Consider the following 27,468-nt stretch of genomic DNA (forward strand, 5'->3'; position numbering starts at 1 on the left):
TGTTCTCTCTATCCAAATTGTACTCAGGTACTGAATTGGCACTGGGCCCTCTCCAAGTCCCTGTACCCAGGGCTGAGGTGCACCCAGAAGTCTCCCAGGGGCTGAAGCATGTATTGTGCCACCCCTGGATTGACTAACTAAAACTGACACAACTGGCTGCACGACAGCTGGGGCAAGGTGGTGTACTCACCCTTTGCTTTAGATATAGTATACCTATATCTAACCCTAAAATGGACACACAGATCTCCTATCAGTCACTCCTATGGCAGGCCTTAACAATCCTGAAGGCAGAGTGCTTGGAATCGTGTGAGATGGTGCTCTGGCATGAGCTGAGCCTGTCTGCGGCTTTCGGGATCTATCCCTTAGCCGTTTCCAGGATATCGCATACCATATACTCTTAAGTGCATTATAATCCTCGCGGTTATGTGCCAACTCTGGTATCGCTTTATCAAAACATGTCGAGTAAGGTGTCATACGAATTGGAATACTAACCCCTCGCCAATTCTGGCGACGGGGTTAGCATTCCACCCTTCTAGAGGGACACGACATGCATGTAACCTATAACCCGGTTAAAAGTCAGACAGAGCCTTAGCATCCACAAAATGGATGCTGCCACCGAGACACAAGTCTGCCCTCCTGCTGCTGGGAGTCCTCCCAGAGCAGGAGATAAGGACAAAGGGTTTCCTGCCAGGGGCGGTGCCAGCACCGTCCCAGACAGGGTTTTGTGTATTGTAGGTAGGCAGGGCTTTAGAGGAAGGTGACTGCACGTGGCACCCCGGTGCTCACTGTGCATAGGCTGGCTGGAACCAGTTCCAGGGTCACTCCAGACCCTGTGCTGGGGAAAAGCCCGCCAAGGAAGTGGGTGTAACCACCCCCTCCTAGTCCCACCCATAGGGCAGGACTTAGTCGCGTGCCAGCCCCTTTTTACAGGATAAAGGTAGAGACTGGCCCCCTTCCAAATCAGATCATCTTTGAATCCTGAAACTACTTTCCACGAAAGGAACTCAAGACTTCTTCCTAAGATTTCTCCCTTGTGACTAAGGAGTAGTCACCCTGCATCCGCAGGCACCATCTTAAGAACACTGCGGTCTGCTGCAAGTCTCTCCTCCGGATCAAGACTGCCCAGCTCGACGAGAACCGGCTTCCCTGGCACCTCTGACCTCTACCTGCATCATCAGTCACGCTGAGATTCGTGGGTGTGACGAGACCTCGAGGGACCGGCCATCTTCAAGACTGCACGACTTCTTTCCAGCAAGCCCGCCGAGTGAATTCCTGGTGAGTGCTTTGGGGTCCGAGAAGCCCCCACCCTGAGCAGCTCCAGCACCGAAGAGCAGCCCCCCAGCATCTCCACGATCTGCGTGGGGCCCTTCTGCTTTTTGCTGCTCACCGCGTTGCTTGGCTAACTAGCCCGCTGGCTTGTGGCCTTCCTGACGACGCCCGACGACATTTCTGCTGCTGGTCTGGTTGCTCCAGACTGGCCCTTGCTCCCTTCCAGAAGAGGAGCACCCCGGACCCTCCTGGTCCACTCAAGACGCCATTTTGAGTCCACCGCGTGGGCTTGAATTAGCCAAGGCTTGTTGCCCAATCCTGGGTAACTTCGACGCCAACGACTTCATCCTTCGTGGGACAGCTCGCACCTCCATCCTGGTCGCCGACAACGCCTCCTGGTCCGAGAGACTGCAGAGCCCAGCAGCGCCCACTCACCTGACTGCGGTGACTTCGCCCGGTGCCATCCTGGTGCCCACTTAATCACTGGCTAGTGATTCAAGAACTTGGTCCCCTCTGCTTTCAGGTTTTCTTCTTCCTTGATCCAGGCTTGGATCCATCGAACTTTCCTTCACTGGTCGCCTGCCAGCAACTTCTTCCTTCCAGGCTCCTGGTCCGGCAACGAGATCCCCGACGTCTTTTCAGACCTATGCAGCTGCAGCCCCTGGGCTAGGTAACTTCGGCACTTCGGTGTCCCAGCATAGCCTCACTATCCTAGGGTCAGGATCCACTGTCGTTTTCTTCCTACCAGGTCGGGTTCGCCCGTGAACACTAACTTTGCCTTTACTAGCCTCCATAGACTTTGTCCCGCATCCCGCGTGAGAGTGCACACTCTGCACCCGAGTCCCCTAGGTCTCCTAGTAGTAATCTAACGATTCCCTAGTCAAGTCCTAGCGATTCCAAAGCCTATTAGAACTGTTACTTACCTGCTAGTAATTCGCATTCCACTTTTAGCGTATATGGTTTTTCGTGCCCCTCGGGCATTTGTGTAACGTGCTAACTTAAAAGTATTTTCGTAAGAGTTTTGTTGTGTGCTTAGCTCCCTGTCTCATAAAGAGCCAGGGTAGTCTTGTTATAAATAAATACACTGTTTATTTTCATAACAACTTGTGTGGTGTCCTTTCACTGGGTGTTCAAGGGGTAATGTGATGGTAAAACAGCTGGCTTAACACGCCCTCTAGAGTCTTAGCCTTAGACTGCTCGTATCCATGCTACTAGGATAGCTGGTCTATAAGGTTGACTTATAACCAATCATCAATGAGGGTTGTTTGGACTGATATATAGTGATCACTAGAATAGTGAGCACTGCACATCAGGCCAACTTCTCACAATATATATTCCTCGAACAGCAGGCACTCCTTCAGCTTGCAATGAAAGGCACACACAGAGTTCTTGATTATAGCTACAAATGCTTTATTCGGTGCTCAGCTTTCTCCCCCCTATCGACAGACGCGTTTCGCCTCGCGGCTTTTTCAATGTCGATTACAAATGTGAAAAACAACCATTTTAAACCCTTCACATGTCGTCATATCCATGAAAACAGAAGATGGACTTTCCACCAACCTCAATGATGTGATTTACAAGGCGGCCATCTTGTAACGGGTTAATGCTTATTCAAAAAACGTACATGATCTCATTATAAAAGTGCAAAACATAAAAATAATTAAACCATAATTTTAAAACGAGAAATAATTCATTTCAAAGCGTGTATTTTTATACAAAAATTCATCAATTTCAATACACACCGCCTCTTTTAGTCTTAACCACTGTCGGCAAAAGAAAACAAGCATATACAATAAATTCATTTGTAATTACAAGTTTCATTGTCAAAAACCCCGACTGTGGTTTCAGAATTGTGCCCTGAATGGGCTTTTAACTTTTGTCTAGTTAATAATAACTGCTCCTTGTTATCTTACTAGAAGATTCTATTTTCGTTATGGGCAGTAAATTTATCAGGAAAAAGGAAGGAAGGAGGTGTTAGACGATACTGTTATTCTTTCTCTCGACTTTTGCATCTCTACTGTTTACTCAAGATGAGTCCAAAGCTCTTCATCATTATTGAGTCCAGCCGGACTCATGCTTTGTAGCTCGATGATGTAGCGGGATTCCATGGCTCTAAGTTTTTTCAACCTATCTCCACCCCTTTCATGCTTTTCCACCCGTCAATACAATAGAACTGTAACAGATCCCTGTTACTTTGGTGGTATATTTCAAAGTGTCTTGGGACAGGGTAGGTTGGGTCTTTATTTGAAATGGCCCGCATATGTTCTAATATTTGTTTTTTGGTGGGGTTCTTGGTACTGCCTTTGTATCTTTTTTTACACGGACTGGTAAGACAATAAATGGTGTATTCAGAGTTACAGTTGAAAAATGGTTTAATTGTTCTTATTGGCCTAGGATCCCCTGATCTGCCTTCAAAAGTGGTGACCTTCTTACTAAATTTGCAGGCTTTGCATTTCCGACATGGAAAAAAGCCTTTTATCCCAAGTTTATTGTGCGTTATATTGGGATTAGTAAAATGACTTTGTATTAGGTGGTCTCCAATTGAAGGGCACCTTTTATATGTGATGGGAGGACGCTCTGGGGTATGGTTTTTTAGCACATTGTCGGTTTGGAGGATATGCCAATTCTTTTTGAATATTTGAATTATTTGGGCAGATTTATCATTGTACATGGTGATCATTCGTTCAGTATTATCATTGGTCCTCTTTGTTTTATTTCTGGAGGTCAACAATGTTTTCCTCTCAATTCCCTGTACCTTCTCTTCAGCAGTTTTCAAATCACCTTCAGGGATGTGGAATTCCTATAGCCCGACGCCCAGGACATATTGTTTGGGGTCAAGGGCAACAAGTTTTAATGTGTATTTTGTCCTTGAGACAAGTAGGCCCAACCCCCTGCAGCACAAACCATTTGGCTGCCAGTTTGCAGCTCCACATTAAGGGTCAGGGAAGGGCAGTGCCTGCAGTTAACTTAATTTTGTGTGTATTTGTTAATGCTGTTCAAACTTGTATTTATGGTTTGCACAGACTCAAAAGGGCATTTCAACCCTGGAACTATTGCTTACCATTACCTTCAGTCCCAGTATGTAGATCTGCCGAAACGTGGCAACATAAAGGGATTGCTAGTATTCAAACACTACTATAGTATGAGAACTGGCATAATCCAAGAGGCTATATAAGAGCTCTTATATAATGAGATTGCTGCCATAATTTGTCACCGAACTACATGGCACCAAAGGGACAAGTGGATTTTGTTACAGGACAAGTAGATTTATGAAGCAACCTGCCCCATGGACAAATAGATATTTTAATAAATTCCACACCCCTGCACCTTTCCTATACCCTCTATCTTTGAAGCAGTCCAGTGCTACATTTCTAGCAACTGTGTAGCTTCTTTCCGTGGTACAGTTGCGCTTCAAGCGCAACAGTTCCCCGTAGGGTATGCTTTTGATCAGGTTAATAGGATGGTGACTCCCTGCGTGCAGGACTGCATTTCCTGCTGTTGGTTTTCTGTAGAGACGGGTAAGTAAGGTGCAGTTTTCAATATAGACCTGTAGGTCCAGATAGTTGACCGTACTATTACTGATGTTACATGTAAATGTCAGACTTAATTCATTATTATTTAGCGATGCGACGTATTCCTCAGTCGAGGATTGGTCGCCGCGCCATATAATAAAGAGGTCGTCAATGTATCGCGACCAAAGTACGATCCTGTCCAGCCATTGGCCTCCCCCCAGGCTACGTGCTTCTCCCACCAGCCAACGAAAAGATTCGCATAGCTGGGGGCGAAGCACGTACCCATTGCTGTACCCCGGTTTTGTTGGTACAGCTGCCCTCCAAATATAAAGATGTTGTTGTGGAGGCAGTACGAGATCATGTCTAACAGCATTGCATTATGTTGGGTAAATTTGGGATGTTTTGACCCAAGAACCATCTTATTGCTTTTAGACCATCAGAGTGACAAATACAGGTATACAAGCTGGTAATGTCTAGGGTTATAAGCAACAGATCTTCTTCCCATACAACCCCTTCTATATGTCTAAGAAAATCCTGTGTGTCCTGTATGTATGACACCAGGTTTCTCACCAAGGGGGCTAGAAAAGAGTCTACATAGGTCTTCCTGGGGGATTTTTGTAGTGTTTATGAATTTTGGGCAAGTGGTAGAATGTTGGCAAAGTTGGTTCAGTACAGAAAGAGGTATTCATCGTTGGTTAACATACCCTCCTCCTTCCACTGGCCCAATAAGTGATGGTATTCTACTATGCATTCCACATATTTCTTGCGATGAATTGGAGTATAACAATCAACATCTTCCAGTTGCCGCATTGCTTCTCTTTGGTAATGTTCTTTGTTAAAAATCACCATGTTGCCCCCTTTGTCTGATGGTTTGATCTCGATGGTTTTGTCATTTCTTAGGGTTTTCAATGCTTCCCAATACTTGCGTGGTATGTTGTAGTGTTCGATTCCTGTGCTCGTATGTTTGGCAAGATTTTTTAAGTCTGTAATGACAGCCTCATTAAAGACGTCTATAGCGTCAAATGTTGTGTGTGGTATTTTCCTTGATTTTCTCTTGAATTTGCGGTTCCCGCTTACTTGTTTGATGCCGGCTTCTTCCAAATACTCCTGGGTGTTGGGCACTGTGGATTCACCGGCGCCCAGACTTTCCAGTGCTTGCATCGTTGACAGTGCTCGAAAAGTATTTTCTGTGCACTGTGTCTCAGTTGAGTCGTCATCATTGATAGCGGTGTCAGATATTTGCAGCTCATTTCTAGGGTTAATCAGGAAAATCTTTTGAAATTTTAATTTTCGTATAAACTTAAACAGGTCTATGCGAACATTGGCGTAGTCATATCCTGTGGTGGGACAAAAAGTAGGGCCTAACTCCAATACCTTTTGCTCTTCTTGGGTTAAAACTCTACTTAAGAGATTGACTACGGTCTGTGCAGGTCGTTTATTTAATGTTTGTTCTTGTTCCGTATATATATATTTATGCGCATATATCTTTTGTTAATGCTTCAGCGTCCCCGCACGTTGGAAGGACTATTCAGTGCTTATGACTATTGATGAATATACCCTGGAAGAGAAACAACCATTTCTTTAGGCACCCCCAAGGCATCAGTTGTGTTGAAATGTTAAGACTGATATAAAATGAAAGAGTTGTCTGAAGAACATTGCAATACTGTTCAAATACTATTGATAAAATGTTAAAGGAACATGCTGAGCCACGTCCTTTCGATAACGACTTCTAATATTGAAACAATACAGCAGTATGAACATGCACTAGGATGTAGGAAAAAAATTAATGTTTTTAATTGCTGAATTGATGTTTTGAACTACATATTTTCTGCCACATAGCCGAATGGTACTCGAAGGCCAGCACCTCATCCATTGTAGGGGTCAACGTGAATGGACATTGGGGGGCATGCACTGGTATTATACACAGGTATTTGCTTCCTATGATGCTTGCAGCTGCTATTCACACACTACATGGTGTCTCTCATAGACTGCTTCCACTTTCTGAATGAAGCCAGACCGTTCACTGTAGTTGGTAATCTTTCAGTAGTTTCCAACAGCTATTGGTATATTTCTCGGAGAGAAGCAAGGAAGAAAAGCTCTTCACTGCTTCCTTTTCCTTGCAATTTCGTAAAGTATCAAAAGCCTGCCAATTTGCGCAGCACTGGCTTTGCATTAGTAAGATCCATTCATACATCGAACTCTTTGTGCTAAAAATATGTAGTTTCATCTGTTCCCATCAGATGTACCCCTTGGCTTTTAAAGACTTCGCAGTCTTACCTTTTTCGATAAGGAGCTTAGCTTACCACTATCGTTACAATTTGTTTTTTTCTATTTATTCAGTTTTCGAAGCAGGAAGAAATAGTGGAACTTCTGCTACAGAAGCTTAGCAGCCTTTTGGGTATCAGGAGAAAGGCGAAGATGTGTTCACCTACAGCAGCTGAGAAGAAAGAAGATGAGAAGTAACCACCGCTCTCTGGATTTACTTGGAAAATTCAGTTTCTGCGAAGAGGCAGCTGTTACAAGAGTTTTTTTACCTGCTTTTTCTCTTTTAGGATATTTGTTTGATTCCAACCTACTCCTATTCTAATGGCAACTGCATTCAGACCGGGATATGCAACCAATGAACATGCATTCATTTTATAATAAAATACGCTGGGCATGTGTTCATCATGTAAACCTAGAACTTGAAGGCACCCGAGGACTACTTGTACATTTAGTCTGAAATTTTCAATTCCTACTCTATAGATGTTCGCTCTCCATTTGTATGGCTCTAGAAAGGACCATTTTTTATATGTATCTAATTATGTTGTACATTGCTTTGGCCCGTCAAAGGGTCATCTGTTTATGGTTAACTTCTTGCCACCATGTTGTACAGTGCTCCGATACCTGAAAGGGTCATGTTCGCACTATATAAAACTGAATAAATAAATAAACTGATGCTATTACTTGGTGCCAATGTTTAGCATTGCTTTTGTTTAGATAGCTGATCTCTCTTAGCCAGTCCAAGAGTTTTTACATATTTTGCCCACCCATCACCAGTGCTGGCCTTCAGTTCAGCAAATCACAAGCCATTCCTATAAACACAAACTTCCATGTAGGTTTTCAGGTTTTAGCCACTTCTTGCACGATAATTTTCGTATCAAGGTTCCTAGTTTTCAGATCCATATACTGAAAGAAAACCCGTTTTCATACTGTAACTTTCCGTTGTGCAGTATGGAGTATGCCATTCACCACTTTTCCTCCCTTTACCTTGCTGATAAAGGGCGTACTTGGATCACAGCAGATTTTGAAATCAGCTGCGATTTTGCACTCTAATAAAACCTACAGGCGACTGGCAAAGGGAATGGATATGCTTGGTCTTGAATTTGTATTGGACTTCACTTCTAAAGTAACACAGTTTGGTCATCTCTTCTCGTAAAATAAAATAAAATAAAAGCATTTAATCTTTCCTTAAACAGTCTCCCAACTTCAGACATTTCACCATGGCTTGTCTCAAAGCGGCAACGCCAGTACATACAGCATTAGTTTTAGAATAATCCAGTGAATTGGGCTCAGAGAATTCACATAAAACTTACCAGTTGACAAATGCCGTTCAGAAGATCCTACAAACAGCACGTTACTCTTTGCTGGATGACAAAGAATAACTAAGGCTCATCAACAATTTAAAATGGCCTTTACATACAGGATCGACTAGGACTAGCTCGAGCAGCAGCTAGTAGATCACCTGTATCGATCTAAATCGAGGATGGTTGTCGATTTTACACAGATGCAGCAGTGAGGACATCAACTTAGTTAAACACCATAATTATCATTTGAAGAATTGAGCAGCCAAGAACACCAATAAGCACTAATATGTTGCACGTCCTCAAATTTATTTGGAATGATTTTTAAAGTAATAAAGCACTCGAAAGAAAAACCTGACAATTTCCTAGTAAATATTATGTACATAAATATTTTAAAAAGGGGAGTTGATCAGCTGTGAGTATGCACGGTGTGGTCAATTAGCCACATTGGTACGGTGTCCCTTCAGCAGAGGAGTTTCCTTGGAAGGCAAAACAGACCAAAGTGTATGAATTAATCAAGAGCTGTGGGACTACACCGGCCAGCAAATGAACATATTTTATTAACTAGAGCTCAGGCATATTACCAGTTTACAACCATTCTAGCTGACCAGGGTGCAACCAGTGGCCAGCTGTGAAGAAGCTTTAGGGAACAGAGGAGTCCTAACCGGACACACACAGCCCATATTTCTGGGCTCTGACCTACAGTATCAGTTAGGGAAATTAGTTGATCTGCGATAAAACATCAAATGGGAGTACTTTGAGGTTCTGAGTCAACTGAGTAATGTGCTTCCAAGCAAGTAGAGTACAAAGCAGTGTAGCACAGAAGAAGGCAATGATATACCACACCTGGAAAGAAATGTATGCAGTCAAGGTGCACAGCGTAAAAGGAGGCACTGATGGTGAAGGGAAAGGCACAGGCAGGGAGTTATGAAGTTCAGCACGAAGGGAGCGACTAAAAGTCAGGCTACAAGAGCCAATGCTGAGAAAGATTCCAAACTATAGGCAATCTGTGGGGTTGGTTGCGAGCAGCACAGCAAGAGGAAGACTGACAGGTAGACTGGGGAGTGGCATAGAAGATGGCAGACTTTTGAGAGGTCCATCAAAAAGAGTGCTTCAATTTACGGGGTATGGCAGACTGAATTTAGATGGGGAGTACAAGGTCTATCTAAAGAAGACTATAACAAGTGAAGTCTTCAATCAGATCTGTTTCCAATGTATTTCATGCAGATGACTCATCCACATGAAACATGCTCTACCGCCATTGGGTGACCAGCTGCAAGGACAGTCTATTCTAGTGCGGATACCTGGCTCTGCACCGAAGCCCACTCCAGGGCCTTTGTTTGTATGCTTTGTGGGTGTCTCTACAGTGGCTAACCATGACCTTTATAGAGGCTGACAGAGTAGAACTGCTCTCTCAATGCTTAAGAGTTTCATAATGGCAGCTTTTCTTTGCTTCTCCTGCAAGCACACATTTTATGACACATGGTTTATTTCAAGTGCAGAATGTTACAGATTGACGACAAAGAGTTCATAGTATCTGCCTTATGAGCGTACACTCAGTACATGTGCTTATGTCTACATACTCCACTGCTGTAGGTGGCCTATGCCTGGAATTTTAACTGTGGCATCCTCACTCAGCTCCTTGTTTAAGCATCTCCAGGGGCACTTTGCTCTGTTCAAATGACCCTTTTGGGGACTGTGCACGATTCCCCTTGTGACGTGCACTCATGAATAATCGCCCATCTTCTCCAGGTAAATTACAAAGCAAACCCTGCATCTCCCCCAAATTATTCACCACGGTGGAGCAATAACAGCTTTTCAAACTGCCTCTTTTGAGTGGTATAGAGCTACGGTGTAGGTTACCTGTCAAAACCAACAATCCTCATATTCTGAAGCTTACACAAAGAATCAATCAAACCCAAATTGCCAGATTGTGAGTAGAATGAAAAGCATGAGTCATACAGTTTCATACACGAAAGGACACCAGAGCTGAAATACAGTTCCCTTTTTCAGAGTACTTAATATATGGCAGTTCTTCCTCGGATGCCCTCCAACAGCAATGTTGTCAGTGTCACTACACGCTTCAGCAACACAAGAGTGATGCTGATATAACCATCTGGAAATGTATGTTGGAGTGTTAGGAGAAATTCAGAGCTCCTTTCCCGTCAATCTTAAAAGATTTTCCAATGTTACAAGTGTTGCTGATCAAAGCTCACCCAATGTTAAAGAAAAAGGCTTTCTCCGATCGAGGACTCCGAGCTCATGCCTTGCTGCAGGCTCCTATCACTCGCATGAAATCTTGGAGTGCAAGAACACTGCAGCACACTGAAAAAATCAGGTAAAAGCATTCATACAGCCTCTTTGTTATAGAAAAACAGATCATTAATGGACGTCAAAAGTCAGAGAAAATCAGCTTCATGTTTCATCCTAGTGAGGACCCGCTCCAGTAGCTGGTGAAATCCTGAAGCCCGCACAGAATCTACATCTTAGGTTTTCTTTTTAAGTTCCTCAAATCTGCGTGAAAGATCATCAAAGTCAATGTCTTCGGAGGCAGTCGTGTTCGCTCCTACGGACGATGCTGGCAAAGTATCCGGCACAGATGGTAACTCTGGAAGCACAAAGTTGTCATAGTTTCCGGAGGCCCCAGCAAAAGGCTTTGTAAACTGTTCCGGCTTCGCTCCAGGGCCTGTTTACAATAAAAAATGACATGTTAAAAGGTGACTAACAAAACATGCACCATAAATATAGAAGCCACGTTGTGGTCTGCAAAGAGGCTAACAGGAATTGATACAGTGTAATTAACTTATTAAAACACAAAGGCTACACTGATGGGCAGGATAACTAAGCACTAAGGTAACTACGAAGGAAAAATGACGTGCCTGTAATCCTAGTTCTTTACCAGGGGGATCGCCTTTGAATATATAAGCACTGAATAGTCCAACCCTTTTGAGAGATACTAATGCACATTTTTTAGCAAAATAAATATATTGAAAACTATTTAGAAAAGTGATTTTTTTAAGAACTATAATTATATAAAAATATATATATGAATTTCCACGGTTCATTTACGGTCACGTTAGTCAGTTTTGCATTATGCCTCAATCCCATAGACAATATTTTAAGCTGATAGCAGGATGAAACCATACACTTACACAGGTAGCGCTAGCCATGCTTCTGACACATGAAAACCACATACTAAAATAATGCTTTCCAAGTGACCACGAGCTGTGTTATATTTCAGTTTATGCAAATTTACATCATATTGTACAGAATTACACAGTAAAAAGTTTATTTAGGTATGCCACCCTTGACCTGGGGACAAGTAAAACTCTACCACATTTCCTCAGAAGCTCTATAGCTGAAGCTGCAATCCTCGTACAAGCACTGAAAATATACTTCACCCATAGAACCCTCCTAAAAAGTACAGCCAACGTATCTTCTTATCCCTCTGACCTCTTTTAAAAAACAATGAGCTGGAAACCATGAGCTTGCAGCAGCCCATCTACAAATCAGGTCAACTATTCAGGTGTAACTGCAGTTCACATGCAGGCTTTTATAGAGTATTTCTTATTCATTAAGGTTCTGAAATTCTAATTGTCATGTGAAAGCTACTGTGAAATAATCCAATATTACTTAATAAATGAACATATGGTTTTATTGTCCATCTGTGGTGAAAAGGATTGTGAAAAATGACATCTCTCTTTCACTGATCATAAAAGGTATTTATTTTCCTCCCAATTACTCAGCCCTATAGAATGCAACGTATTTACCATTACCAATATAGGAAACCATTATTGGGTTTCATATGTGAAATACGGACTGCATATTTCGTACGCATTGCATAGTTCGATGCACATCTTGGGAAGTGACAGTGCTCATATAGCGTTTGGCTTATGTAAAGATTGAGATTGTACCTCAATTGCAATCACTACTTGACATATGATTTTGACAACCTACATGAAAAACTAATTCATAACCCTTTCTTAAAGGAATTGTGAGTGAAAAGGACAACGTAACTATCGAGGCAGAAGCATACAAAGGCTTGAAAACCAACACAGCTTGTGTAAGAAAGGACACTCCACCAGATATCAATCAGGGTCTGTTAATAGCAGTTAAATCACTTCTCTTTTAACTGGAGCTTAGGATCTGGAAAATTAAGCAACACATTCCTTGCTAATTTCATTTGGGAGGAGGGAAAGTTTATGACTTTTAAAGAAAGTTTCCATAAAGGGGAACAAGGATTGCAGGTACGTTAACTGACTTTCTCTTCCATGGGATCTTCATTAATGGCCAATGCACCAGAAAGAATAGTAAACCCTTCCCACAAAGTCAAAGAAAAGAACAGAAGAGCAATGTGCCTTAACCAAAGAGGTTACTTAGTGAAGATTGCCCTACTGGAGTGTTAGCGTTGGAGTCTGACTGAAGACAGTAGTGACTTGAGAAAGTGTGACCATAATTCCAAGTGGATGCTTTGCATACCTCTAAAATGAGGATGCTTCTCAGTAATGCAGTAGCAGCCGCTTGATTGGTACTAGAGTGAGCCTGAGGCCTGGCAGTTAAGGTTGTGTTAACATTCTCATACCACTGTAAAATGTAAGAGGCAACCCATTGAATAATTAACTGCTTTATTACGGCTAAACCTGTTAAACAGGCCGATCATTACAATCTAAGGTCTTTAGTTTTATGCAGGACACAACGCCGTTTTGACATCTAACATGTAAAGAGCCGTTTCTGTTGTTCTGGTAAGAAATTATTCTGGAAAAAATGTAGGAAAAGAAAAGGCGTTTTTAATATGGAAATCTGACACTACTGTCGAATGGATACCACAAAACGTGCTAATGACCAGCCTGTTCCTGTTAAACAGAGTATGGCTCTGGAAGCAAAGAACATCGATCTCCTTATCTCTGCTTTCTGAGATGAAACTTTGAGGAAAGCTGCCTTCCATGTTAGATGTTGTAAGGCTAGTTTGTGGCTATGTTTGAAAGGGGGACATATTAGTTTAGAGAGGATATTTCTTTCAAATGATGGAAAAAAAAGTCCTAATGACATTTAGAATTTAAAAGTGAGACTGACAAAGTTTTGCGAAGGACATTTTCTCCTACATACCACATGTTAAGAAGGTAAGGAATTGCTGCCTCTTCTTGACATTAGGTAGGGTTAAAGTTCTCCTGAATGAACCAATGGGGGAACCTCTTACATAGGATATTCTGGTGTTTAGAAGGTTGGCTTCCTTTAAAATGCCTTACAATCTTTGGGACAGTCCAGGTGTCTAAATTGCACAGGTTCAGGAACCAAGCCATTGAGTTCAAATATGAAAGGTTGGGAAAAACAAGACGCTTACCTGCACCTTGTGGTTTTCCAGTATATATCTTTCATGGATTCACATGATTGAATCAGACTAGTAAGCAGTACCAAACCCAAAATGGTGGTAGGTAAGCCAAACCATCCCACCATGAAAAAAAACAAAAACTTCAAGATCAACTTCGCTAGTACGAGTGGACCATAAAGATGAGCAAAGCATTGCATAGCATATTCAATACATATTTGTTAAAAAAAGAACACACACACTATAAACATACAGTACATGAAGCTAAAACAACTGTGCACCTTAATGAAACAGGCGACATAACACTGCCTGTCCAACAACGGCATCTGCCTTTCTAAAAGAATCCAGACACTAATGAAGTGGTTCCCAAACTTTTTTGACCCGTGGCTCCCTTGACCTAATTGGCAGTTGGCCGTGGCTCCCCACCATTTTTTTACCGGCGCACCGGGGTGCCGCGGCGCACACTTTGGGAACTACTGCCATAAAGTGACGCACCGGCGGCGCAAGGGGCTTGTAAACAATAGGCTTGTAAATAAGACACACATGCGCTTATTAACTGAACATCGACGTTTCGATTCTTAGCTTCGATATGACGCACTCATCTCAATTTTTGGGTGGAAAACGTCACGGTGTGCGTAAAAAGGAGAGACTTGCTCTCGAGTTATTTGCGGAACATTGTTTTCCCGCGTATTTTAATTGGCTTCCGCTAGCAGCACCTGCCCTCTCTGCTTACTCTCACTTCTCTCAAATTAATGTGACACTCCCCAACCAACCGCCCCACGCTCCAGAAATGAGACACGGAGAGTCGAGGAGTCTGTCTCAGCCACGATTATTTCTCCAATAATTAGAAAACGCCAGTGCTCCGTGCAATGTAACAACTGTCTAGAAAAGAAACGCCAAATATAATTGTGCAACTCCCCATTTGCCCCACCCCAAAACACATACCTTCCTAACCCGGCCGGCACCTTATCTATCTCTTCCTTTAGGCAACTACAGGGATCACGTTCAGCACAAAGGAGCCAAATCCTGGGCAGTGGCGCGGCGCCCCTGGCTTCTCATCACGACGCACCGGGGTGCCGTGGCGCACACTTTGGGAACCACCGCTTTAGGTAAACAGTATCTGAAACCAGAACTCTCATGTTCCTAAACCATGGCAGTGCCACAGACTACTACGCTACATAGTAATCCTTGCACATTGATAAGATGTGTAAAAACACAGCTTTGATATTCTGTAAAGCTCTTCATACAAGTAACACTGGAGACTCAACTCCTATAAGGAGCTTAAATAAGGCAGCATCATATCTGGATGTACCTTAATTAGAAATCCCCAAGCAATAGCCAGGTGTCATCAAATGTCCTTACACAAACATAGGCCCTTAACAACCAGAAAGGGAACTGGAACTTTCTGAAAAGTAGCACTGCAACACCAGTACAGGCCAAAATCATGAAAAGCAACAGTCTTATCCAAAGTTTTTTTTCATGTCTCACCTACCGACAGCTTTTAGCTGTCATTTATCTTAAGATCTATATTACACAATAACGAAACTGAGCGTAGTCTATGGGTCAGACCACTGTTCATGAATGGTTTGCTTTCTTGTCCATCTTGTTTACTTGCTTCATATTCAATGGCTTTCCATCCACCTAGGTTTGTTCCGCCACTGGTACATAGGGTCTGTATCATCCTTTTGATATGATGACTTGCATACTTTTTCTACTGCTAACATTCAGGGAACTATTTTTCTTTTTCTAGCACTCCATGGGCGTGCAGGTGTTTTCCTCTCCTCGATGTGCTATTACCTACTCACATCCTGCCTCCCTTGCTCTCCGTGTTGCTCTTTCCAGTTCCCCCAGGCTGTCAGATCATCTGTTGCTTCTCCGGCTCTCTTTGTCCCACTTTGCTTTTAAATGTTTATTCTTGCATGTAGATGCCTCATCAAGCTGCAGTGGGCACTGCTGCTTTTTTTTGCTGACACGGTCTAGCATCAACAAAGCATTTTAACAAAAAAATAAAGCATTTTAGCAATTAGTTCCTTCTGCAGAAGAGGTTCAGCAGCGGCAACCAGCACTGACAAAATTTAAAGGTCGGCTGACAAAATCTAAAGGCAAATCATATTGGCTTTGGCAATACCCGATTTTTTTATTGCTTCCTCCCCTGATACTCCACAATGTCATGATATAGTAGAGCCTCTGTAATAAATATCATATATATCACATCAGTTTTGTTTGAAAGCACTTCACGCACATACCCCCCAACTATCTCTAGACAACAAACATAAGAAAACAGGAAGACTCCATTATTTAGAAATCGCCAGTGCTCCGTGCAATGTAAACAACTGGCTAGAAAAGAAACGCCAAATGTAATTGTGCAACTCCCCATTTGCCCCACCCCAAAACACATACCTTCCTAACCCGGTCGGCACCTGTTCTATCTCTTCCTTTAGGCAGCTACAGTTTTAGCCCTTTCGCCCGCCGTAACCTCACCGAGCTCTTAATTGAGCCATTTAAATGCAGAGGGCGAGGGCACTTTCAGCACAAAGGAGCCACATCCTGGGCAGCGGCGCGGCGCCCCTGGCTTCTCATCACGGCGCACCGGGGCGTCGCGGTGCACACTTTGGGAACCACCGCACTTATGCTTCGTGAAGGTGTGGGCAATAGCCCAAATCGCTGCTGTGCAAATGTCTGGCAACGAAACACCTGCAAACAGGGCTACAGATGCAGCAACCTTTCTTGTAGAATGGGCCTTCACCTTTGCAGTCAATGGTCTTCCTGCTTTTTCATGCCAACAGGTGATGGCTGCAGAAACCCAACAAGCAATACTTGCCCGTGAAAACAATCGGCCCTTTCTCAGTGGAGCAAATAAAATCAGGAGCTGATCCAATTTCCTAAACATCTTGGGTCTATCCATGTAGAATTTGAGTGTGTCTGACATCTAGAGAGTGTAAAGCACTCTGTAAAGCACTCTCTGCAGCAGACGAAGGCTTACTGAAGAATGTTGGTAGCACAATAGGTTAATTTAAGCAAAACGAGGTTGGCACCTTCGGAATGAACTTGGGATTTCTTCGTAATAGGACTATCATCTTGGAATTTTAATATGGTTCATGAATTGTCAAGGCGTGAATCTCACTTATCCTCCTAGCAGAAGTAAGTGGCAATAGAAAAGCTACTTTCCACAAAATATATTTCATGTCTGCTTTTATGAATGGGTTCAAAAGGACTTCTCATGAGCGGAGACAAGACTGTGTTGAGTTGTCAGACCACAGGGGAGTCATCAAAGGAGGGTAGACTCTAAACATGCCTCTCATTAACCCTTTAATCAATCAGTTAGACCAGAACCAGAGCTCCCCCGTCGCCATGAAAATCTGGAAACAGCAGCCAGATGGACCTACATGGAAGAATGCGCTAGCCCGGAGTTCGCTAGATGTAGCACATAAGGAAGTATATGCTCTGGAGCAGAAGAAAGTGGATGCAGATTTTTAGTGATACATGAACAAAATCTTTTCCATTTTGCAGGTCAACTTTAAGTTGTGGTGACAAGAGAGCTGGAGAATTGACCAACAAATATCTAGCAAGTTTGCATCCCAAACTCAATGTCGTGAGGGGACAAGCTGACAAGCTGAGCAAACGTATCTGTGGATGGACCACCTGACCCTCATTTATAAAGTAAGGTTTTTCGGTCAGCTGGAATTAAATATGCATACAGTGATGGAAGAAGCAGCTCTGTGAACCAGTACTGCCTTGGCCCTGCTTCATTTTCCAAATAACTTTTGGAATCAGTGAAAAGGGAGGGAAAGCAAATATTCCTGTCCGTGACAGCTTTTCCCCAAGACCTTTTCTGTGGAAACCTGCTGGCATACATACTGCATTTTTTGTTTTGAATGGTGGTGAAGAGATGAGGGGCGCTAGTGAGCCTGAGGCAAGATGGCCGCACATTAGTGCTGCTTTGCCAGCCAGGCAAGAATATCCAACATTAATCCGTCCATCCGCACTGCAAAGCACAGAATAACAGCATAAGCAAGGTCGGAACAGTGTAGCGTTACTGGGAATGCAAAGATTTTGCTGAGACATCGCAGGAAAGACAAACAGCAGCTTCGGCGGCTAAGGGCCCAGAGAGGGAGCAGAGGCGGGCCCGGTCCTGAAACGAACCTAGCGGATCGGCAGAACAAGCCCTGTCACGCCTGGCGGAGCAGACCAGCAACTGAGCAGGTACAGGCCCTGGCTGTGGGAAGAGCAAGTTGGAAGCCCAACATCAGATACCACGCTGCAGAGCGAGAGGCAGTGTGCGACAAGCGCAGATAGGCCTTAGCTGTCAAGAGCGCCAATCGTGAGGTTTGTGGAAGGCCTACAGGCAGCAGAAATCTATAGCGGAGGCCAGCAGACCAGCGATTGAACAAGTACATCCCCGGCTGCAGGAAGAGTAAGCGGTCAGCCCAACATCAGACCCCAGGCCACAGGTCAACAGGCAGTGTGCGACAGGCGGGTGTAGGCCTGGCCTGTAAAGTCGGCCGATCGCGAAGATTGCAGGCGGCCCACCGCGGGAGCAGGCAGCAGACAAATACACAGCGTTGGCCGCCCGATTGTCCATTGCGACATCAACGAGGCCCATATAGCTAGCCAGCCTTGAGAGAGGCCTGCGGGTAGTGGCCATGGCCTAGGAGGGGGCGGCCGAACATAAGGTACACATAAGACGCAAGCAAGAGGTATCACCCAGGCAGGGGAGGCTACCTACTGTTTGACTGGCAGGTAACTCAGGCAACATTAAATTAGCATGCATGGCGTGGACCGTCCGAGGGTTACACAACCCTAAGAAAACTCGACAAGTATTGGTGTATCTCACCAGGCATGACATACAAATTAGGTTTCTTAAGGAAACTCACTTAACAAAAAGCACAGAGGGGAGGGCAGGCACACACTGGGTGGGAACACGGCTGGGATCCTCCTACTCTTCGTACGCATGGGCAGTGCTAACGTTTGTGAGAAATGGAACGCCATTCAGGTTCTACACTCGGCCACGGACATGCCCGGGTGGTATGCCATACTGCAAGGTAGCCTGCATGGTAAAATAATAACGTTGGTCAATGTATATGGGCCAAACGTGGATGATTTGGCTTTTTACACTGCTATATTCAATGCCTCGCGCCCACTTGCTAATCAGAGATTATATTGGGGGGGGGGGAATAGGAATACACATCTGGACCCAAGCGAGGATAAGTCAAGTCCTCATGGGAGCCAAACTCCAGGGCAGCGAGCATCATATGGGATGGAGAAGTTGGGGATGGTAGATACATGGAGGATCCGCTACCCAGACCATCTGGAAGGTACACATGCCTCGCCAACTTATGGCACCTGGTCTAGGCTGGATTAGTGGCTGATGACCAATGACGTACATGCCTGGGTGGCATAAGTAGGGCGTCTGCCTAGGACGCTGTCAGATCATAACCCGGTCAGGCTAGAATTGCAGATTCAAGCATGCATCCCATGACAATACAGATGGAGATTTAGGGCGGAGGCGGTGCTCGATCCGATTTTTAAGGTAACACTTGAAGCCATCATAGACTATTTTAAAATCAAGAAGGGATCGGTTAGCGACGCCTCTACATTATGAGAGGCATTCAAAGTCACTTTAAAGGGGATATGCATTAGTACAAAAGCAGGTATACTGAAAGATATCAGTAAAAAGATGCAACGCGCTGAACAGACCCTGTCCTACTTAGAACTAGAATATGATGCAAAGCCAAGTCAGTTCACATTAGCAGATATACATTAACGCATAACAGAATACAACGAGCTAGCACAAACAGAAGCATTTATCTATCGAAAAGGAATGTAGCAAGGGCTTACGGAGAGGGTGACAGGCCAGGCCACAACCTAGTAACTAAAATAGCGAGCAATAAAAACCATCAGCCCATCACACAGATAACGGATGCCAAAGGGAACAATTACTATGACCCCCAGATGGATACTCTCTCAATTCAAGAGTTTTTTTCAGGGCCTCTATGCATCTCGCAGGCACGTCCAACCACAGTAGCTGGATAGCTACTTATCTGATATAGCGCTCCTATGGCTGTCTGAGGGATAGAGGGAATATTTAAGCGAATCTATCGAAGTGGAGCTGACTAAGTCGATACAATTGCTCCCGAATGGCAAAGCACCAGGCCCAGATGGATTAAGTGGTGAATTTTACAAAACATTCATGGATTTGCTGGCACTGCATATGCAAGAAATGTATAGGGAAGCATATCAAAAGGGTACCTTTCCGACAACATTATGCAAGGCTTTGATAATCTTGTTCAAACAAGACAAATCCAACAAGATGCAACTCTTACAGGCCATTATCCCTTAATACGGATCCCAAATATTAGCCCGCATACTAGCCAACAGACTACAACCCCTTATGACACTAATGGTACTCCCAGACCAATCAGGATTCATTCCAACAAGGTCCACCACCCACAACCTCCGAACGCTCTCTGCATCAGCTCAGCTTAAAGAAGGATTAGTTACTTACCTGTAATCCTAGTTCTCTTCCAGGGGTATCCTCATCAAAGTCATAAGCATTAGAATATTCCCGCCCATGTGCGGGACCCCGGAAACACTATATTATATGTGCCCCACATATATATACTCATATATATATAAATACATATATATATATATATATATAACATGCAATAGCAGCCAATAAAAACAGCTGAAATATGCTGTGTAGAATTTCCACCATACATGTAATAATAATAAGCATTAGAAACATGAGAAACAACAAAAAGTTTGTTTATAAATAGTTTTAATGCTCAGAAAGGAGTAGAAATTCTTATAACTCACTGGAAGCATAGAAAGCTCCCAGACTGCATTGCAAACACCCAGTCTAAAAAGACTGAAAAGCTAACCTGTAGCTGCATAGCAATAAACTGACACCGTGCCTTTAAGGCACTCATGACCCCCAGTATCCCATCATGCCTCAGGGGTGACAGTTAGGTCAGTTGTTCTTTTTGGAGACTGAAAATAAACCCAATAACAAATAGGTTAACAATATCTCCTTATTAAAGAATGTCCTTTGCCCGGGGAGGCGGGAGGGTTGCTTATGACTTTGATGAGGATACCCCTGGAAGAGAACTAGGATTACAGGTAAGTAACTAATCCTTCTCTTCCAGGGGATCCTCATCAATAGTCATAAGCATTAGAATAGAATAGCGAGCCTCACCTCATCTCCCTGCGGGCAAAGGAGTAACAATACAGTAATAAACCATATTAAGCCTAGTAAACACTAAGCTCGTATAGGCCGTAGGCTACCCAAATAGATTCCTCAAAGAGGCTTGTCCTACTTGAGTATCGGCCCTGGAATCAGATTCTAGGCAGTAATGCCTTGTAAAGGTATGAACTGATTTCCAAGTCGCAGCCTTGCATATCTCCGACATTGGAATGTCGTGCAGGAAGGCTACTGTAGCGGCCTTCCCTCTAGTGGAATGTGCTTTGGGTGACTGCAACAAAGGCTCGCCTGCAAGCTGATAAGCCAATTTTATGCAAGAGACAATCCATCTCGCGATGGATCTCTTGGCCGCCGGAAAACCTGTTCGCATTGAACCATAGTTCACAAACAGTTGATCCGTTTTTCTAATCCCTTTGGTCATTTCCAAATAGAACTTGAGCACTCTTTTAAGATCTAAGGAGTGCAGTGACCGCTCGGCTGGGGTCGTAGGATTTGGAAAAAATGACGGTAGGGAAATGGATTGATTTATATGAAAATCAGAGATGACTTTAGGTAAGAAAGCCGGATAAGCCCTTAGGACTACCCTATTGTGATGAAAGATAGTGTATGGTTCTTTCGCACAGAGAGCTTGAATTTCGCTGACTCTGCGAGCCGAGGTAATCGCCACCAAAAAGGCCGCCTTCCAAGAGAGATGTTGCAAAGAGGCCTTGTGGATGGGCTCAAAAGGTGGTGACATTAACCTGGATAGCACCAGGTTTAATTCCCATGGGGGAGAAGGATTTCGCACAGGGGGATAGACTTTCTTCAACCCCTGAAGGAAGTCCTTAACCACTGGAACCTGAAAGAAAGAAACCTGATCTGGTGATTTTCTGTATGTAACTATGGCTGACAAATGCACCCTAATAGAAGCGTATTTCAAACCAGCAGTAGCTAGGGAAAGGAGGTATGGCAAGATGACGTCCTCCTGTCCTTTGATCGGGTCAAGGTGGTGATCTTTACACCATAAGAAAAACCGCTTCCACTTAAACGCATAAGATGCTCTCGTGGAGGGTCTCTTGGCCTCCTTTAAAATGTTCATGCACTCAGGAGGCAAGTTCAAATGTCCATATTGCAGGACCTCAGGAGCCATGCTGTTAGGTTCAATGATGGGAGGTTGGGATGCATTATCCTCCCGTTCATCTTGCTCAACAGGTCCGGCCTGCAAGGAAGTCGTCTGTGTGGACACACAGACAGATGTAGAAGGTCCGGGTACCACCACTGCCGTGGCCAATCCGGAGCTATTAGGATCATGTCCATGTCCGACCTGCAGAGCTTGGAAACTACTCTCGGAATCAGAGCCAGGGGAGGAAACGCGTAAGCGAATGTCCCTGACCAATCCATCAGCAGAGCATTCCCCTGAGTCCCTGGCCGGTGGAACCTGGACGCGAAGGCGTGGCATTTGGAGTTTTCGTCGTCTGCAAACAAATCTATGGTTGGACGACCCCAGCAACGAAAAAGCTCTTCCACCACTTCGTCGTTTAGCACCCAGTCTGGCTGATCTTCGAAGTGCCTGCTGAGTGCGTCTGCTTTTACGTTCAACTCGCCTGGAAGGTGCACCGCCACTATCGTGAGGCCTCGAGAGAGGAGCCAATGCCAGATTGCTTGAGCCTCTCGAGACAGAGGGCGAGATCTTGTGCCTCCTTGTTTGTTCAGATAGAACATGGTGGTCGTGTTGTCCGTCTGAACTAGGACTGCGTTGGACTCTATCGCTGGTAAAAAAGCTTTGAGAGCCAGGAATACCGCTCTGAGTTCCAGCATATTGATGTGGTATGTCTGCTCCTGCGCAGACCACAGGCCTTGAATCTGAAGAGGACCCATATGTGCTCCCCAACCTTGCAGAGAGGCATCCGTCACTATCGACTGGATTGGAAGAGGCTGGTCAAACCGAACCCCCACCAGCAGATTCTTTCTCCGTGTCCACCATTTGATGGCGTCTTTCGTCATTTGGGAGAGCTTGATGCGATCCTCCCAAAGTCCTGTCGCCTGGTCCCATTGATCCTCCAGGGCCTGCTGTAGAGGCCGCATTCTCAGCCTGGCGTTTGGGATGAGAAAGATGCAGGATGCCATGGAACCCAGCAGGGATGCTACTTGTCGGGCTGTTGGAAGCCGAGATTCTAGCAGAATTCCACATTTCTGGTTCAGGGAAAAAAGTCTCTCCTCCGAAGGAAACGCTTTTCCCACTTTTGTGTCCAGAACGGAGCCTAGATAGTGAATTGACTGTGTAGGCCGCTGGACTGACTTCTCCAGATTCACATGGAGACCGAGCCTGTGCAATTGGAGAAGACACAGATGTAGATCGTGTTTCACCCGCACTGGAGACGGACCTTTTAGGAGCCAGTCGTCCAAGTATGGGTATAGGAAGAGTCCTTTCTTGTGCAAAAAAGCCGCCACCACTGCCATGCATTTGGTGAAGACTCGTGGTGCGGACTTGAGACCGAAGGGTAGCACTGTGTACTGATAGTGCTTGTTCCCTACGACAAACCTCAAGTACTTGCGATGTTGTTGAGCAATTGGGATGTGAAAGTACGCATCTTGCAGGTCCACCGAACACATCCAATCTCCGACTTGAAGATGAGGGCATATTTGGTGAAGAGCCAGCATGCGGAACTTTTCTCTGATGATGATCTTGTTTAGAAGTCGTAGATCGAGTATTGGTCTGAACTTGTCCTCCTGATCTTTTTTGGGGACAAGAAAGTACCTGGAGTAGACTCCCTTTCCTCTTTGAGCGAGAGGAACCTCCTCTATCGCTCGCTTTTGCAGTAGGACTGTTACCTCTCTTCGGAGCAAGCTTAGTTGGTGAGGGTAAGCGCTCTTTGGAGGTATGTTCTTTGGAGGAGCAAGGAAACGTAGTTTGTATCCATTGCGCAGTATATTCAGCACCCACTGATCCTTGGTGATGCTGACCCACTCTGCCAGGTGTTGTGAAGCACTTCCTCCCACTGGAGTGGGCAACGGCGCCAGAGGAAGCCACTGATCAGGCTTTTCCTCCTCTTGTAGTGGTAGAGGATTGTTGATGACCTCCTCTACCTCTGCCAGGTTTACCCCGAAACTGGGGTTTTCCTTGGGCTTTACTTTGGGACCATTGAGGGGTTTGAACCCTCTGTTGAGCCCCTCTCCCCCTGTTGGGCTTGAAACGACGCTTGAACTCTTTCTTCTTTTCCAAGCCCACCGCTTTCACTGTGTCCAGTTCCGTCTTCATTCGGGTCATTTCTTCGTCAGCATGCTCACCGAAAAGAGCGGAACCCGAAAAGGGGAGATTAAGGATGCGATGTTGAGCATCTGGCTTCAGGCCTGTCAAGCGCAACCATGCCGATCTCCTGGCACAAACCCCATGAGAATAGGAATGCGCCGACAGGACAGCACCATCCGCAGCCGTGCTTATCATCTGATTCGCCACCAGACATCCTTCAGTCACGGTCTCCTCAAAGTCCTGCTGGTCTTCTTTTGGCAGCTTGGCTTTGAACCTTTCCATAGAGTCCCATAAGGCTCTGTCGTACCGACCCAGAAGTGCAGCCACACTAGAAACTTTAAGAGTCGAAGCAGCTGAGTTGCAGACTTTGCGACCCCAGGAGTCTTGCGTCTTGCTGTCCTTGTCTGGGGGGACGGAAGAAGAACCTGCCACTGCGTGTGTCTTCCTCGCCGCCGCCACAATAACAGAGTCTGCAGGCGGGTCCGATCTTACAAAAACCGGGTCAGAAGAGGCCGGTTTGTATTTCTTTTGGATGCGGGCTGGCACCGCTCTGATAGCCGCCGGAGTTAGGAATACCTCCTTGACAGGATCTATAATCCCCGGAACTAATGGCAGTAGAGGACGGGTGATCGCCTTTTTGTGTAAAGTCTCAAAAATGACTGTCGTTGTAACCTGAGGGACAGACATTTCAATGTTCAGCTTCTGAGCTCCTCTTTGTAAGACGTCCAGATACGTGCCAATGTCATCCACTTGGGAAGATCGGGACGTAGGACTGTCCGTCAAAGTAGGGGAGTAGTCCCTCTTGGAAGACCTGGAAGAAGCGGTAGAGGAAGTAGACTGAGTCCGTCGACGTTTATGGTGGACACTGTGCCTCCTCTCTTTTGATCGTTTCGAAGGCTCTTCTCGTCTAGGAGAGCGAGACCTGACCCGCACCTCTGGGTCTTTTCTGGGAGATCGGGTCCTTCTGGGAGATCTGGGTGGTGTTCTTACAGGAGATTTGCGCCTGGGAGGGCTATGCTTGTCCATCTCTTCCACCAGATTCTGAAGAGGAGACCTGTGGTGCGAGCTGGCATAGTCTTGCATACGCTTTGCAGCCCCAGAATATCTCCAATGGTCCAAAGACCTGTACCATCTAGGTGACAGTCTGACTTTATCCGCCCAAGGGTCCGTCCGACGCACAGGTGATTTGCGTACCGGACTTCTGGACTTTGAAGATGCAGTTGAGGAGCCAGAGGACCTTGAGGTGGAATGACGGGAAGCTGATTCCGTTACCATCACCACATCTGAACCTCTCGACGCCGAGCGATCTTCCCTCATGGTCGAGTGCTTTCGGGGAGTCGGCGGATCAAACAATCTTGTTTTAGAATGTCTATGCGAGGATGTATGGTCTCTCGACGTCGAGCGGCGAAGAGCAGCCGCCGACGGAGTTCCACGTCTCGACGTCGAACGGCGAGTACTGGCTGTCGACGGAGTCCTCTCTCTCGACGTCGACCGACGATGCCCAGTCGTCGACGGAAGTCTCGACGTCGAACGACGATGTCCTGTCGTCGACGAAGTACCCTGCCTCGACGTCGAGTGACGATGCCCAGTCGTCGACGGAGGTCCTTCTCTCGACGTCGAACGGGGATGATCAGCCGTCGACGGAGATTTCTGCCTCGACGTCGAATGTCTGTGCGACGACGGTGGAGGGGTATTGGACACCCTCGACGCCGAGAGCTGACGAGACACCGACGGAGACTGCCTCCTCGACGCCGATCGACTCTTCCCCGTCGACGGCGGAGGGGTCTTGGTCCTCGACGCCGAACGTCGCTTCTTCGACGACGGCGGAGGAGTCACACTTCTCGACGCCGGTCGACGTCTGGATGACGACGGCGGAGGGGTGACCTCCCTCGACGCCGGTCGTCGCCTGGTTGACGACGGCGGAGGGGTCTTGGACCTCGACGCCGACCGTCGCCCGTTTGACGGCGGCGGAGTTCCCTTCCTTGACATCGGACGTCGCCAGGTTGACGCCGACGGAGGGGATTTCGACGATGGAACTGGATCCTTCGACGTCGTCGACGTACCTGGTCTTCTCTTCGACGGCGAGCCCGCCGTCGACGGTAGTTTAGACGATGAATGATCCACCGGTGGTTCTTTTCTCAGCGCCGAGCCCGACGCTGAGGGTGAGGGGCGTGAAGACTTCTTTCTGGAAGATGAGTGAGTCTTCTTGGAGCCCTTCCTCACCGGAGATCTTCCTCTTGATGACCTATGAGCTAGGCCATAAATGCGAATCCTCTCCCTGTCTTTTAAAGTTCTTCCTGACAGGTGTTCACAATGAGGACAGGTGCCTGGATCATGTTCCTCAGGCAGACACAGGATACAGACGTCGTGGTTGTCTGATTTGGCCTTCTTGTTGCCACAAGAAGGGCATTTGTCAAAGAGTGAAGGCATTTTCAGGGGAAAATGCTCACCAAAATGACTGAAAAAAGACAGTATCTTACTTGACTAGATGTTAAATGTCGAGTAAGAACCAAAAGTTGTTAAAAGTGAAGTTTTTCTGTCAAAAAACAGGAAAATTAGTGGAGCTGTGTAACCAGGGTCCTTCTCTGAAGGAGCCGGAAAGAACAACTGACCTAACTGTCACCCCTGAGGCATGATGGGATACTGGGGGTCATGAGTGCCTTAAAGGCACGGTGTCAGTTTATTGCTATGCAGCTACAGGTTAGCTTTTCAGTCTTTTTAGACTGGGTGTTTGCAATGCAGCCTGGGAGCTTTCTATGCTTCCAGTGAGTTATAAGAATTTCTACTGCTTTCTGAGCATTAAAACAATTTATAAACAAACTTTTTGTTGTTTCTCATGTTTCTAATGCTTATTATTATTACAGGTATGGTGGAAATTCTACACAGCATATTTCAGCTCTGTTTTTATTGGCTGCTATTGCATGTTTTATATATATATATATATATATATATATATATATATATATATATTTATATATATATATGAGTATATATATGTGGGGCACATATAATATAGTGTTTCCGGGGTCCCGCACATGGGCGGGAATATTCTAATGCTTATGACTATTGATGAGGATCCCCTGGAAGAGAAGTGGCAGTTATGTTAGATGCTGCAAAAGCGTTTGACTCCATAGAATGGAGCTATATGTTCCAGATACTCCGATGAATAGGACTCCCAGATGGCTTTCTGAAATGGTTGGGCCTCTTATACAGATCCTCAACAGCAAGAGTGTGAATAGAGGGGTACACCTCAGAACTAATGGACATAGGCAGGGGCACGAGGCAGGATTGCCCCTGGTCTCCGCTATTGTTTTCTTTAACCCCTTCAGCGCTCATGACAAGGTCAGCTGGTCATGGGCGTTACC

The 27,468-nt window shown here is 45.4% G+C and overlaps 2 protein-coding genes across 5 annotated transcripts in view; one reads left to right on the plus strand and one right to left on the minus strand.

Moving 5' to 3' along the window:
* LOC144798682 (polycystin-1-like protein 3) overlaps positions 1-7,731 on the plus strand; it is a 1,031,816-nt gene extending 1,024,085 nt beyond the window's left edge. For 2 of the 3 annotated variants that reach the window (XM_078669668.1, XM_078669669.1), the window contains one exon: positions 7,122-7,731. In XM_078669668.1, coding sequence (XP_078525794.1) covers positions 7,122-7,244 — 123 coding nt within the window. In that variant the 3' untranslated portion in view covers positions 7,245-7,731. The remainder of the gene's footprint in view (positions 1-7,121) is intronic. The other variant, XR_013603613.1, reaches the window with a different exon arrangement.
* Positions 7,732-8,632: 901 nt separating this feature from the next.
* IST1 (IST1 factor associated with ESCRT-III) overlaps positions 8,633-27,468 on the minus strand; it is a 128,777-nt gene continuing 109,941 nt past the window's right edge. For both annotated transcript variants that reach the window (XM_078669678.1, XM_078669679.1), the window contains exon 10: positions 8,633-11,030. In XM_078669678.1, coding sequence (XP_078525804.1) covers positions 10,831-11,030 — 200 coding nt within the window. In that variant the 3' untranslated portion in view covers positions 8,633-10,830. The remainder of the gene's footprint in view (positions 11,031-27,468) is intronic.

The sequence above is a fragment of the Lissotriton helveticus genome, chromosome 12, assembly GCF_964261635.1.
Source record: "Lissotriton helveticus chromosome 12, aLisHel1.1, whole genome shotgun sequence".
Lineage (NCBI taxonomy): Eukaryota > Metazoa > Chordata > Amphibia > Caudata > Salamandridae > Lissotriton > Lissotriton helveticus.